General features: G+C 48.1%; 1 protein-coding gene across 17 annotated transcripts in view; it reads right to left on the bottom strand.

The window, feature by feature from the left end:
- Window positions 1-15009, bottom strand: part of PPIP5K2 (diphosphoinositol pentakisphosphate kinase 2) — a 1400407-nt gene that overhangs the window by 491514 nt on the left and 893884 nt on the right. For all 17 annotated transcript variants that reach the window (XM_086960990.1, XM_086960983.1, XM_086960987.1 and 14 more), the window contains exons 22-23: window positions 9543-9650; window positions 1534-1650 (exon numbers count right to left, since the gene is read on the bottom strand). In XM_086960990.1, coding sequence (XP_086817116.1) covers window positions 1534-1650; window positions 9543-9650 — 225 coding nt within the window. The remainder of the gene's footprint in view (window positions 1-1533; window positions 1651-9542; window positions 9651-15009) is intronic.

Raw genomic sequence — 15009 nt, 5'->3', positions numbered from 1 at the left:
AAATAACATAACATAACATCAAGGTCAGGCAAGTCATAATGAGCGCAGTGGGTTAATGTGTGTAAATAGTCTGGACTTTGGTGGAAGTCGCAGCAGATTGACTTCAGAGTCAAGAACTATCAACCTCCCTCTGGCAGCATCAGCATGGACACAGAGTTCTGGCTTTGGTCTTGCCACCATATTGGGCATTGGGCGGTAAACTAATCCCAGAGGCGTGATGGACCCCAAAGCAGGTCGAGGGTCCCAGTCAATGTCTGACACGTATCCGCCGACAGTCATTGGACTGGAACCCCCTCAGATTCTTAGGGCCTATATATACTCCAGAGGGATCCGCTAGAGCACCAAATAGCTGCAACGTTGCAGCCCTGTAATCTTTGCTCTGTTTGGAACTTGGACTGCATTGGATGCGATTCTGCTTAGTGGGAGTAGCGGAACAAAGGTGAACCTTGCTTGGGTTTTTTGTACTGCTTCTTCTTTGACTTGCCTGATGACTTGGACTAACTAGATAAATCACAGAATCAGCGTTGGCAATGACAATGCGTCAGTGTCCTCGATTCCAAGCACGACAAAGCCTTCCTAACTTTGTTGAAGTTCAGCAATGTATAACTTGGCTTAGCGATCCCTTATGCATTTCTGATTCATCTTTGTGCACTTCTCACATAACGCTGACCTATGTGAGGAGCCCTTACACCAGAGAGAGATACATTGTAATGGTCCATTAGCAGGATCTATTTGTGGCATAACGTACAAGGAAGGCATCAACCCTGTCTTTTAAAGATGGGGCAGATCCCTTGCACACTAGGAAAAGATTTGAAAAAAAATGTCTAGCAGGCCTAACAGTGTTTGTGGGAGACAGCTCCAGATTTGCATTGGAATATGCAGAAACAAAGGAATTGGCACTGGTACACAAAGATGACAACTACGTTGGGACCCCAACTTCTGACAAGGAGACGCACAACGCCACCTACTAATGCACAAGGGAATTGCTGAAGCAAAATATCCAGACCTAGTCTGGCATCAGGGGGTTTTCACAAGGTGAGAAATCTGCGGTTAGAAGTATCAGAAGTGCCCAGTTTCTGAACTTTGTGAAATGAAGAAGCTAACATAGTAGTAATCTAAAAAAAAAAGTATGTACAAGAAAATACATAATTTAAATAAAAACTCTTGTAGTATAATTTTATATCAGCACATGGACATTCTGGAAAGATTAAGGTTTAGCTATTGTAGCTATACCTTAGCTATAACTATAGCATGTATTACATTGCATCTAGGTCATTAGCAAAAGAGAAGGATTCAGAGAATGTAATTGTAGTGATACCCTATTGTATTGGCTTGTGCAGAAAGTGAAACGCTGCCTGCTCACACTGATGCCTTTTCCTACTTGCAGAATTCCAGAGCACCTTGCGGCCACTGGTTTCACACGACTCTTAACTCTAGAAGGAGCGCTTCCACTAAAAGGCATGACCATACCTTCCAGCCTGCTGATGATCTGAGACTGCCCTAATATCGCTCAAGTGGTAATTACAAAACTACCTCACGTGAAGCTGGTCTATATCCAAAACCAGAAGGTAAATTTTTATCTTCTTCACAACCTTTGGCTCCTGGGCTGAAGTGTAACTCAACATGAAAACGCTCCTCTGAAGAAAGATCCTAAAAAAAAAAAAGAATATATTATTAATCCAGTGAATTTATGTCACATATTGGTCAAGTCTATTGGAAACGTAGCAAGAGGGAACCAACATTACAAACACTAATGGATAAGAAACAATACATAGCTTTTAATTTTGAAGGTATGAAGGTATCCATTTATCACTCACACCAGAATTTGAATGCAAATTATTTTTAGGTAAAGCTGGGACGCTCCCGGGTAACCACGCGCTCTATAAATCCGCATCCAATCCAATCCAATCCAATCCAAAATTAACAAGCAACAAAATAGTATGTGCCATTCTCATATGCATAATGCATAAGCTTTTGCTAGGAAGCAACTGATATTTTAGAACCAAAAAAGTATATTAGTATAAATTGTGTTTCCTTTTTACAAGACCAGAATTATACAAACATATTACAGTATATCAACTTAAATTAGCCAATCATTTGAGACTATTTGCTTAGAAGGGACTTGTTATTCTGTGAAAGTAGATGTCATTTAGCATCTCTAGTCTCTCAAAAACTAAACTGAGAACTTTCTGTACCAACTTTTAGAGTAATTATTACTAATTGTGTGAGCAAGAGGTTGATATGAATTCAGAATAAAATAATGTAATACGGGTGGGAGAAATACAAAAGAAAAAGTAACATCCACTTAACCAATGTACAGCTAGAGGGAATTTGCAATATTTACACTTTTAGGTAATGATTACATTGATAATATTTTTGTGTTTGCAAAATATGCAAATCTAATTTTGTATAACTTTCGCTGCAGGGTGCAGAGCTTTACACTGCTGTAAGTGTGAATTCTTTGTGTAGCAGAAAACAGTTTTGTGAGATTTCTGAATGATCTGGATTAACAAACCCCCACTGACCCATTAAATCTTGAATTGTGGTTAAATGCAATCAATGATACCGCTGCACTGAAACCTATACCACATATAGAAAGACTGGGTAAAATGTATGGCAAAGTTATGCCATGACAATGCAAGTATTTTTTAAATATTTTCCTAATGCCCCAAATTAGCCATATCCAGATACACCATTGAAGGATTTCGGATTTGGGATAAATGCACAGGTTACTTACCTTCGGTAACGATATATCTGTAGGAATCATTAGTAGTGATAGATTCCTTACCTTAGAATTACCCTCAGGCGTCAGACTGGATTCGTAAAGTTATTCGTCAGCAGTACCCCTGCGCGTCGGTAGGCGTCGTCGTGCGGCTCCGCGTGCATTGTTGGCGCCAGGATGACGTCGCTGGAACTACTTAGACACGCCCACGCGCGCTGATGTCAGTTCTGTAAACGACTTTTCGCGCCAGGAACGCTGAGCCATGCAAAAAACGGACCAATGGTGCCATAAAACTAGGGCCCTGAAAGGGATAACCTTAATCCTAGAAATCAGTTCGCCGAACGGGGAGGATGGATGGGGCAGTAAGGAATCTATCAGCACTAATGTTTCTTACAGATATATTGTGACCTAAGGTAAGTAACTTGTGCATCTGAAAGAAACAGGTAGTGACAGATTCATTACCTTAGAATAGATACCCCAGCAATACTAACAACGGTGGTGGGCCTGCGAACCAAGATCACACCAGAAAGTCCTGGAGAACAGAACAGCCAAATAAGCCGTCTCTCTGGACTTGGCTGTCCAGCCAGTGGTACTTGGTAAACGTGTGCAGCAAGGCCCACGTAGTTGCCTGACCGATGCCATGCAAGGGAACTCCCCGTCCCAGAGCAGTAATGGCTGCCGTCGCCCTTGTAGAGTGGGCGCGCAACCCCTCCGGAGGCTCCTATTTAGCCAAGGAGTAACAAGCCTTTATGCACAGAACGTCCAACCGAGAGATGGTCCACTTGAGCACAGCCCGACCTTTCTTGGCGCCCAAGTCTCCAACAAAGAGCTGGTCATCCACCCGGAACTGTTCTGTGCAGTCCAGATAAAAAGAGAGCACACGTTTTGAGTCCAGACGGTGGAGCCTCTCTTCCTCTTTCGAGGGATGCAGAGGCGAAAAGAAGGTGGGCAAAGTGATGGTCTGCCCGATGTGAAAAGCAGTAACACCCTTTGGTTAAAAAGAAGGACGAGTCCTTAGAACAACTTTGTTCGGATGGACAGAGAGAAAAGGAGGCTTAGAAGAAAGAGCGCGGAACTCACTCACTCTCCTGGCAGAGGTGATGGCAACCAGGAAAGCAGTCTTTAGAGTAAGGAGACTAAGAGGGAAATTGTGAAGTGGCTCAAAGGGAGCACACATTAGAAAAGTAAGAACTAAATTCAAGTCCCACTGAGGCATTACGAAAGGAACAGAAGGAAACATGTGCATGATGCCTTTCAAGTATCTATTTACAACAGGGGACTTGAAAAGGGAAAGCTGATCTGGAAGTCTCAAAAAGGCGGAAATGGCCGCAAGATAGCTGTTAATAGTGCCCACAGCAGTGCCCTGCTGGGCCAAAGAGAGAAGAAAAAGAAGGACCTCTGAAAAAGGGGCAGAAAGGGGATCTGCAGCCTTTGCTGTGCATCATGCCACAAACTTATTCCACCTGAAGGAGTATAACAACTTAGTGGAGGGACGCCTGGCTGCCAAGATAACATTACAAACTTCGCTGGGCAGGTCAAAAGACGTCAACTGCCGCCGCTCAATCTCCATGCAAGAATGTGGAGGCTGGACAGGTTCAGGTGGAGGACTGTCCCCTGCTGCTGCGACAGAAGATCCTCTGAAGAGGCAGACCGATCGGGGGATCAATGCTCATACTGAGTAGCTCGGGATACCATACTCATCAAGCCCAGTCCGGAGCCACAAGGATGACCTGGACCCAGTCATGCCTGATCTTCTTCAGCACTCTGGGCAGAAGTGGTATAGGCGGAAAGGAGTACAACAGACCGCAACTCCACTCGCGACGAAAAGCATAGTGAGCGAGTGCCACCTTGGAAATTCCAATGCGCAGAACTGATGACATTGTGCGTTCTCTTCGGTGGCGAATACATCTAACTAAGTCTCTCCCCATTGCTGACAGAGACCTTGTGCCACGTCCGATTTCAGAAGCCATTCGTGATCCATCATTTACCGGCGGCTGAGTTTGTCCGCCCAGGCATTCAGAGAACCTGCCAGGTGCTGAACCACCAGGGACATGCAATTTGATGGGCGTACACGGCATAACGAAGTCTAGATAGTGGGAATATGTTTTTACTTAAGTTCCTTTATTTTTCAATCAGTATCAAAAAAGCTTTGAATTCCAGCCAATCCATTTTGTTCTCCATCGGAGAATTTCAACAGGGCTTCAATGGAATTTCACCGACCAGTGCAAGGCCTAGTGATGTATAGATTTCATCAATCTATAGAGTATCCTGAGTTCTGCCCAATTATGTCCTAGCAAAAATATCTTGATCAATCCCAATCTGACATGTGACCTGGATTCTGGCTAGTAGTTTCTCACTTTTAAGATGGCCAAAAGTAGATGCCATGAGCTCAAAGGTAGATATGTGTGGATTCTAGGAACATCCTTGCACCGGGTCTAAGTCCATACAAAGAATCAATTCATACTGTTGTACTCCCCACTTGGGAAGCCACGTCAGCCTGTATAATTTCACGCTTATCCGCAAGATTTCAAGTCTCTGAGATTAAAAAAGTAGAACCATTACATATAGTCAAGTATCCAGGCAATATTCTGGAGTCTTATGAGGGGATGAGTTCCAACGGTTGTATTGAGCCTGTAGTTCGGAGTGCCGACATGCCCTGATGTTCCAGCCGAGTCCAGAGGCGCAGTGCCTCTTGGCATAGGGTCCACTACCCCCCCCCCCCACTTCTTCTTGCAGTACCACATGGTGGTGGTGGTGAACACCTGCACTACTCTCCCCATGACAAAGGAAAGGAATGGCTTCAGTGCAAGCCGGATCGCCCGAAGCTCCAGAGGTTGATGTGGAGCCTGGACCTCGCCGGAGACTAGAGGCATCTGATCTCCGCCTCTCTCATGTGGCCGCCCCATTCCAGAAGGGACACGTCCATCACAACAGTATGCTCCGGTTGGGGAAGGGAGAGGGATCTACCATTGACCCAATTGCGATTCGTGAGCCACCACTGCAATTACCGTTCAGTGCCTCCGAGATCTGGACGTGATCGGACAGGTTGCCCTGATGCTGTGCCCTCTGGAATTTCAGGTCCCACTGCAGAGCCGGCAATTTCCATCTGGCATGATCCACAAGCAGGATGCAGGAGGCCATCGGGCCCAGTAGCCAAAGGGTCGTCCTGACCGAAACTCGGGACTGAGGCTGGAAGATCGGAATCATAGCCTGAATGTCCTGGAGTCGCTGTTCGGGAGGATAAACCTGAAACTGCGCCAAGTCCAGAACCGCTCCGATGAAAAGGAGCCTTGCGAGGGAACCAGGTGCGTCTTCGGCAAATTGATGGAAAACCCCAGCAAATGCAGGAGGTCGGCCGTAGTCTATCTGGAGGTGGGAGACAACTGTCTGGGGCGAGCCCGCCTTCAACAGCCAGTCGTCGAGTTAGGGGAGGACTAAAACCCCATATCTGCGCAGATAAGCTGGGACCACCGTCATCAATTTTGTGAACACCAGAGGGGCGCTGGTAAGGCCAACTGGGAGCACAGTGAACTGAAAGCGCCCGTGGCCTACCGTGAATCACAGGTAGCGCCTGTGGGCAGGCAGGACGGGAATATGAAAATAGTCGTCTTGCAAGTCCAACACCACCATCCAGTCTTACGGGTCCAGGGCAGACAAGACCTGAGCAAGTGTAAGCATCTTGAACTTCTCCTTCCGGAGAAAGCGATTTACGTTCCAAAGGTCTAAGATAGGATGCAGGCCCTTGTCCTTCTGGGGATCCAGAAAGTAGTGGGAATACCAACCATGACCCACTTCTGGTGTCGGAACGCGCTTGGCCCCCTCGGCCGAAAGGGTCGCAACTTCCTGCTGGAGAAGCGCCAAGTGATCCCCTGACATGCGGTGATACTGAGGTGGCATGGCTGGAGAGGTTGTCTCGAAGGGGAGGGAGTAGCCCCTTCGGACAATTTGCAGCACCCACTTGCCCGAAGTGGCTTTGCGCCAGTGTTGGAGATGATGGCGTATTCGTCCACCTACTGGCCTCTGATGGGCCTGATAGGTCGGACGAGGAAGGCTTTGAAGTGGATGCTGCGGGGATGGAGGTGGACTGACCCGCCCGCTGGCCCCCTAAACCGCCTCGACGGTTCCCATGTCCGCGCTGAAGTTGTTGCTGCTTTGGTCTGTGGCTCTGCGAACACTGTGGGGCGCCCTTTCTGTGGCCACGAAAGGAGCGAAAAGCAGAAGGTGGAGGAGGCCGAGCGGCTGAAAGGCCCAAGGACTTGGCCGTAGCCCGGGAGTCCTTGAAGCGCTCCCACGCACTGTCTGCCTTATGGCCAAAAAGACGAATGCCGTCAAAGGGCATGTCCATCAGAGTGTTCTCAACATCTCCTGAGAAGCCAGTTGTCCTCAACCGAAGCGCTACCATCGTGGAAATCGACCTGCCCAGTGAGTCAGCGTTGTCCTGCCCACAATGTATGGTGAACTTCACTGCGTTTCTCCCTGCCGCAACCGCCTGGGCCTCCTCCAGGCAGTTGGGCAGCACCTGTGCAACTGTGTCCCACAGAGAGTAGGTATGACAGCCCAAGACGCATGCGGTGTATGGAATGTAGAGGCTTGGACAACCAAGCTCTCAGGGGTGGGGTGAGTAGGTATGACAGCCCAAGACGCATGCGGTGTATGGGATGTAGAGGCTTGGACAACCAAGCTCTCAGGGATGGGGTGTTGGGTAAGGAAGAGGGGGTCACCTGGTGCAGAGAGATGGCATTGGGCCAAGTTCCTGTCCACAGGAGCCCCTGTGTTGGGCCTGGACCAGGTGCCCAAAAGAACGTCAGACAGTCCTTCATTAAAAGGCAGCAAGGGCTCCGAAGAGGTAGCCGCCCGTTGGAGCTAATCTGTCAGGAGGTTAATCCTGACGGCCACCGTAGGGAGTATGAGGTGGAGAGCCTTGGCTGCCCTACGCAACACCACTGCGTAACTTGCTCCCTCCTCCGTAGCCATGGTAGGAGGAGACAGCATGCCAAGGTCAGGTGAGGTGTCAAGACCACTGCCCTCCCCAAATCCTCTGCCCAGTCCGGATCATAAGTACAGTCCTGTGCTAGAGGGTCCTCAGACCCCTCCCGGTCCTCCGAAGTCTGTGGAACAGTCTCAAAATAAGGAGGCGGGACATAGGGCACAAAGGGCCCATCGGCGTCGGTATCGGTGTTGGGTGACACTGATCCGGCACCGTGTCCGGGCTGAAACTGGGGACGACCTCGTCCCGAGGAGCGGGCGATGTTGGAAGCGGTGCCAGGGAGATCGGCGCTGGTGGAGGTGTCACTAGCTCAACGGGTGTCGATCGGGATCCAATCCAGGATCTTTGGGGGGCCGGCGACACCGGGGATGGAGCCGCCGGAGATGGTAAAGCAGGACCCCCAGTCAGGTTCTCGGGCCCGAAGGTGCACCGGCGGGGCCAGACAGCCAAAGAGTCGGGCCATGCCAGCATGAAACACTTGCACCTGAGCAGGCGTCGCCCCCGCACCAAGGAAGGAGGGGTAGACTGGGGGCGACGTCGCAAGCTCTGCCGGAGCCGCGGGGGTGGCTCCGCCCGTACCCTCAGCTGCATCGGTTAACAGGAAGTCGAGGAGCGACGATGCTTCTTCGACTTCTTTTTGGAATGCTTCGACTTACCCGACCTGGAGTGCAAAAACATAGATCCAGAAGAATGATGACGATGACGACGACGCGACCGGTCCCTCGACCTCCCACGGTACCAGGACCTTGAGTGGAGTGGAGCCGACTGCCGGACTGCACATTTTGGGACCGCGCCTGCAAAGTCTTCGGTGCCATGGCCCGGCAGCCAGGACACGACTTGGGATCATGGTTGCGCCCCAGGCAGTAGAGACGCACATGGTGGGGATCCATCACCGACATCATGCGATGACAGTCCCCACAGTTCTTAAAACCGGGAATCCCTACGACACTAGGAGTCAATCGACTCGAAACAATGAGGTAAAAGGCCACGAAAAGCTCAGTCAAAAAATGACTGGGGGTACTTACTGTTCCCGGATCTGCGCTTGCTGGTGCAGAAAAAGAAAGAACTGACATCAGCGCGTGTGGGCGCGTCTAAGTAGCTCCATCGACATCATCCCGGTGCCTACGACGCATGCGGATCCGCACGACGACGCCTACCGACGCGCAGGAGTACTGCTGACGAAAAACTTTCCGGATCCAGTCTGACACCTGGGGGTAATTCTAAGGTAAGGAATCTATAATCACTACGTGTTTCTTTCAGATGTGAACATTCACTCTGTGTATAGTCTAAAGGCATACAGAAATATCAATGACAAGCAAGCTCCGAGGTAGCAAAGACGTGAGGCCATATAAGGACGTTTACACTGCTGTCTAACAGACAAGATAGTGCAGTAGCTTAATGTTACTGGAAAGCCTCGAGCTGTAGGAGAGAGAAGGGAAGAAAGATACTTCAAAAAAGCATTTGAAGGTTTGGAATAAAAATGTATACCTTTGTTTTTAGACCGGTCGTACGGTAGGATGTCATAAACAATTATAATAAAATATATCAATCTTATGATGTATGATGTATGTATGTTCAGTATTTAATCTTCTGATGGATTATTTTACAGTCTTAAATTGTACAAGGAAATATGTAGGGGGCATTGCTTCATGCTGTTTTCATTGAGGCAATAATAAAAAAACTGTGGTTATAATGTACGGATAGTGCTATGGCAATATCTACCATGAGTTTTCAATGGTGATAAATTAAGCATGTTTATTTACATCCATTGAATAAATGTTTTAAGACTATTTAATTGCATATTTATGTACAATATATTTTTGGTTTAACTACCTTGTTTGGATCCTCATATAGCATAATAACAATCTGAGTCATGTAGTTGAGTTCACTGACAAAGTTTTGATAATCCATTGCACGTTTCCACTGTTCATCCTTGGATTCCTTTAAAAACAAAACAAAATGTGTTACATTTCTGAATGCTGTTTATGGGAAAAGGACACCGGCAAAAGGATTCAATGCTGCTGTCTTCGTCCTGCAAAAGAAACAACTTCTCAGAATAAAACTCTTATTGAAGTCCTTTAAGAGATGCGTCATTGTTTTACAAACATGCTGGAACATTACTCTTACACCATGAAAACCGTTACTAATAAATCATACTATTCAAGAGGACCAAAGAGAAAAAAGAATATGAAAAAAACAACATGAAAAATAAGATCTGCATAGTTGGACTATTGTAACGCTCTATTCTTAAATGCCCAAGTCCGAGTGACAAATAAGATGCAGTCAATCCAAAATGCAGCCGCACGAATGCTGGCTGGGATCCCCAAGTTCTCACCAGTTACAAACATCATTAGGGATCTCCATTGGCTCCCGATACGCAGCCGTATCAAATTCAAATCGCTGTGTATTGTTTACAAGTCACACAATAATCAAGGTCCCCACTTTCTCAAACAGAATCTTCTCCATCATGTCCCAACCCGATCTCTTCGTTCCTCTATTCAGAACTTCTTGGCTGTGCCTTGCACTAGAACAGTCACCTGGGGCGACAGGCGTTTCCTGGTTGCCGCCCCTAGACTCTGGAACACCCTTCCTGCACATATCCGAGCAAGTCCCTCCCTGTTCACATTCCGCAAACAGCTAAAGAAGTGGTTATTTGACCAATAGCCTTGTATATCTTCTTTACCCCAGTTGCTGATCCATCCCTTAACTAGCGCCGAGACGCCCACGGGTATTCGCCGCGCTCTACAAATGTCAATAAATAAATAAATAAATAAATAGTTGTATATGTGTTTATGTTATTTTCTTTTGCGGACATGCAACTCACTGGAATCCATCTTAATGTAGCAACTGTAAACAGATTACAACAGTCCCAGTGAGGAGAAAGACAAGCCAGTTTTAAATTTGCCCAGGCGGTTATATGACATTACAACAAATGCCATTGCCACGCCGGTAAGTATATTTAAGGTAAGTTACATAACATGATTTATATTATTCTTTTATGAAGGGAAACCCCTCAACACTCCCACATTTTCTTAATTTACTCCTAACCTTCCTTTACCATTACCAATCCCTAAAATTACCCATTATTGTGGTTAAACCCTTAAAGGTAGCCAATCTGTGAGGGGGACAGGCAGCCCTCCCCCCGGGCTGATTTTGGCCCCGGGGACTCCATTCCCTGGGGCCCACTACATGGTTTTAGGGGAGGGGAATATGTGGCCCCCCTCCTTGCATCAGTTTGGAGAGGGAAAGCGATATGCTCTAGGGATGGGCACCCCGGGACATAGTAGGAACCGGCCCTCTGGCATGGGGTCCTTTGGGCTATTAATATCGCCAGAAGAGCTTCCCTTTCTAAGTTTGGCCAGGCACAAGGGAAGGGGTTCTCAGGGCCATAATCGGTCAGGGAGGGGGGCCATGAACGCTCCCCCCTCCCAGGCTTCTGTCAGGCACCAGTGAATATTCCAGGCTGGCTCATCCGAGTAACAATGCTGTCTGGGGGGCAACCCCACTAGTGAGTCGACTGCAGGCAGAGCTTCCACTACAGACCTCATGGATGCCAACCTGTAGGATGCACTAAGTTTCAAGGTCAAAAAGCCTCAGATCCATCCGTGTTATAACACAGAAGTGTGCCCGACACATAAGGTTTATAACATCAATGTCCTGGACTCAATGAGGGGGTGAAAAGGCCCTGCAAGTCACCATGTTCAGGATGGCCCCCTGAAGGGAGTCATCTCTGTTGGTTGGAGGTAGGATTATGGATCACTGATCGAGTACCTCAGAAAGGAAGAAGAGCAGCGAGACAGTAGCCTGTAGGTAGTCCATGACACTGGGGAGTGCCTGCTGTAGGAAGGTGGATATCGGACTATGGTTGCCCCCAACTTTTTTGCCTGGTGTTTTGCTGGTTTTTCGACTTAGTTGCCCTGGGGCCCTGCTATTCAGGACCCCAGGCCCACTGCTCTCTCTGTAAAATGGATTCCATGTACTATAGGTACATATCTAATTGGATACTGAGTCACCTTATCAGTCCCTGTACAGTGTACCTTAGGTACCCAGGGCATAGGTGCACCCAGGGCCTACCAGGGGCTGCAGCATGTATTATGCCACCCCTGGCTGGCCATCCAAATCTGACACAACTGGCTGATCAATCAGCTGGGGCAAGGTGGTGTAATCACCCTTTGCTTTAGATATAGTATCCCTATATCTAACCCTAAAATGGACACATATCCTCCTATCAGTCGCTCCTATGGCAGGCCTTATCAATCCTGAAGGCAGAGTGCTTGAAATTATGTGAGATGATGCTCTAGCATGAGCTGAGCCTGTCTGCAGCTTTCGGAACCAAGTCCTTTAGCTGTTTCCATGATAACGCTATACCATATACTCTTAAGTGAATTATAATTCTCGCGGTTATTGCCAACTTTGGTATAGCATTATCAAAACATGTGGAGTAAGGTGTCATACGAATTGGAATACTACACCCTCGCCAATTCTGGCGACGGGGTAGCATTCCACCCTTCTAGAGGGACACGACATGTATGTAACTGTGAACCCTGGTTAAAGTTAACTCGAGCCTTAGCATCACAAAATGGATGCTGCCACCACAGACACAAGTCTGACCTCCTGCTGCTGGGAGTCCTTCCAGCGAGGGAGGCTTGGACAAAGGGTTTCCTGCCTTGGGAGGTGCTAGCACCACCCCAGACAGGATTTTGTGTATTAGGTAGGACAGGGCTGAAAGGAATGAGACATGCCTGGGTCACACAAGGTGTCCCTGTGCATACACCGGTCTAAACCAGTTCCTGGGGCACTCCAGCCCTAGAGCTGGCGCAAGACCGGACAAAGGATAGGGGGTGTAACCACCTCCCTTCCTGGTCCCACCCAGAGGAGGGACCTAGTCTTAGTACAGCCCCCTTTAGCTGGATAAAGGTAGGAGCTAGTCGCATTCCAAATTAGATTATCCTGAACAACTTTACAAGAAGAAACTCTGGACTTCGACGTTCTGCTCCACAGAAGACTGAAGAAATCTCCCTTGTGGGCAAGGAGTGTCCACCCTGCACAAGCAGGCACCATTAGCGTCCAGCGGCTTCCCTTTGTCGTCTTCCTGCAAGGATCCAGACTTCAGAGCCTGACGAGACCCGGATTCTCAGACCTCTCCGACCTATACCTACATCTGCAGTACATCTTAGATCCGTGGGTGCGACGAGACACGTGGGACCGGCCATCTTGAAAGAGGCAGCACTTCGCTCCAGCACGACTTCAGAGGTATCCTCGTCCAAGAGCTTTGGGGACTGAGAAGCCCCGACCTCGAGCAGCTCCTGCACCGAAGACCTGTGCTCCAGCATCCACGAGATCTGCGTGGGGCCCTTCTGCCTGTTTGCTGCTTGACGCGTTGTTTGGTCACTTGCCGGCTGGCTAGTCACCTCCTAGACAACGAACTCCGAAATCTTCACTGCTGGTCTGGTTGCTCCAGACTGGCCCTTGCTCCCTTCCAAAAGAGGAGCACCCCGGACCCTCCTGGTCCATTCCAGACGCCATTTCCACTCACCGCGTGCGTTGCCTTTGCCAAGGCCTGTTGACTCAGAATCCGAAGCCGACACCGCCGACAGCGAGAGCCTGCGTGGGACAGCTCGTGCCTCCATCCTGGTCGTCGAAGACACCACCTGGTCCACGTGGCTGCAGAGACAAGCGTCCACCCTCACCTGATCGCGACGACGTCATCTGGTTCCACTCGTGATTCCACTCCAGTCACTGGCTAGTGACTTTGAACATTGTCCCCTCTGCTTTCAGGTTCTTCTCTTCACTGATCCAACCTTGGATTACACCGGACATCTTCCTCCTGACCTCCTGCAGCATCTTTTCCTCCAGGCTCCATAGACTTTAACGCCGGAACCCGACATGACTTGGCACCTATGCACCCGCAGCCTGTGGGTGAGGTAACACGAGCATTTCGGTGCTCAAGGGTAGCTTGACTCTCCTAGTGTCCAGATCCACAGTCGTTTTAGTTCTACCTAGTCAGGATTGTCCGTACTTACCTTTTTCTTGAACTGTACTGTCCATAGACACTGTTACGCATCTCGCGTGTGAGTTCACACTCTGCACACGCGTTCCGTTGGCCTCCTATTACCTACCTAGAGTTAGTATAGCGTGGTCCCAGCGATCCTACAGCCTCTGGACAGCTCCATTCCTATTATCGACTTTCCTATTCCACTTACTTAGTATATGGTTTGTCGTGCCCCTAGGGCACCATTGTAATTTGTGCCACTTAAACGTATTTTATCATGTGCTTAGCCCTCTGATCCCATAAAGAGTTCAGAGGTGTATGTTAGTTAATAAATACTTGTTTATTTTCATAACAACCTCTGTGGTGTCCTTTCACTTGGTATTCAAGGGGTTATATGTGGTAAAACAGCTGGCTTCACATGCCAAAAGAGTTTAGCCTAAGACTGCTTTGTCCATGCTACCATTAGGATAGCTGGTCTATAAGGTTGACTTGCAACCAATCACCATAAGGGTTGTTTGGACTGATACAAGGTGATCACTAGAACTAGTGAACATCATATATCAGGCCAACTTCTCACATCTGCTTTCGAGAGTCAGTCATCAAAGTACGAGAATGTATGTATCCTTGATGTGAATATGGGCCGCAATAATTGCCATCACCTTTGTAAACAAGCAAGTTGCAACCTGAGGCAGAAGCCTACGATGGTAAAATTAAAGTGTCTGACCCTATCATGAACCAAAAGAAACGTCTGTGGAACTGCAGGATAGACAACTTAAAGTAGACGCCATATATGTTTAAAACACCATCCAATGCATTAGTGCCCAGACAGAGAGGACCCAGGTGAGAGTAAACGTCTTAAACTTGCCCTTCCAAAGGAAGTTGTCCAGGAATCAATGGTGTAATCTCAGCCAGAGCCCTCCCTCTTTTCTGGGCACCAAAACATACTGTTAGTAAAACTACCCACCTTTCCATACTTCTGTAAATTTTCTATGACTCCTACGTCAACAGCAATTGAACTTTCTTGGCAATGATGAAAGCATGGTCTGCTGACATCTGAAGTAAAATAAGAAGAACGGGAGGGGGCACGTCAACAGGAAGGAAGTAACTAACCAAAGCAACCAACAACATCCACTGGTGAGAGATAATGGCTTGCAGCCAGCAGATAAAAACGTGTTCTGCCATCCATCAACTGTCCATGACTATCAGAGGGGGGAATCACAGAGGCTTGGCTGTAGAAGTGGTGGGTGAAAAGGTGAAAGCATATTGTTGTCCTTACTGTTTGGTGGTGTTGGTGGAATTGGTGAACTA

This window comes from Lissotriton vulgaris, chromosome 3_1, assembly GCF_964263255.1.
Source record: "Lissotriton vulgaris chromosome 3_1, aLisVul1.2, whole genome shotgun sequence".
NCBI lineage: Eukaryota > Metazoa > Chordata > Amphibia > Caudata > Salamandridae > Lissotriton > Lissotriton vulgaris.
Note: the sequence above shows the minus strand (reverse complement) of the source record. Positions and strands in the feature narration are given on the sequence as shown.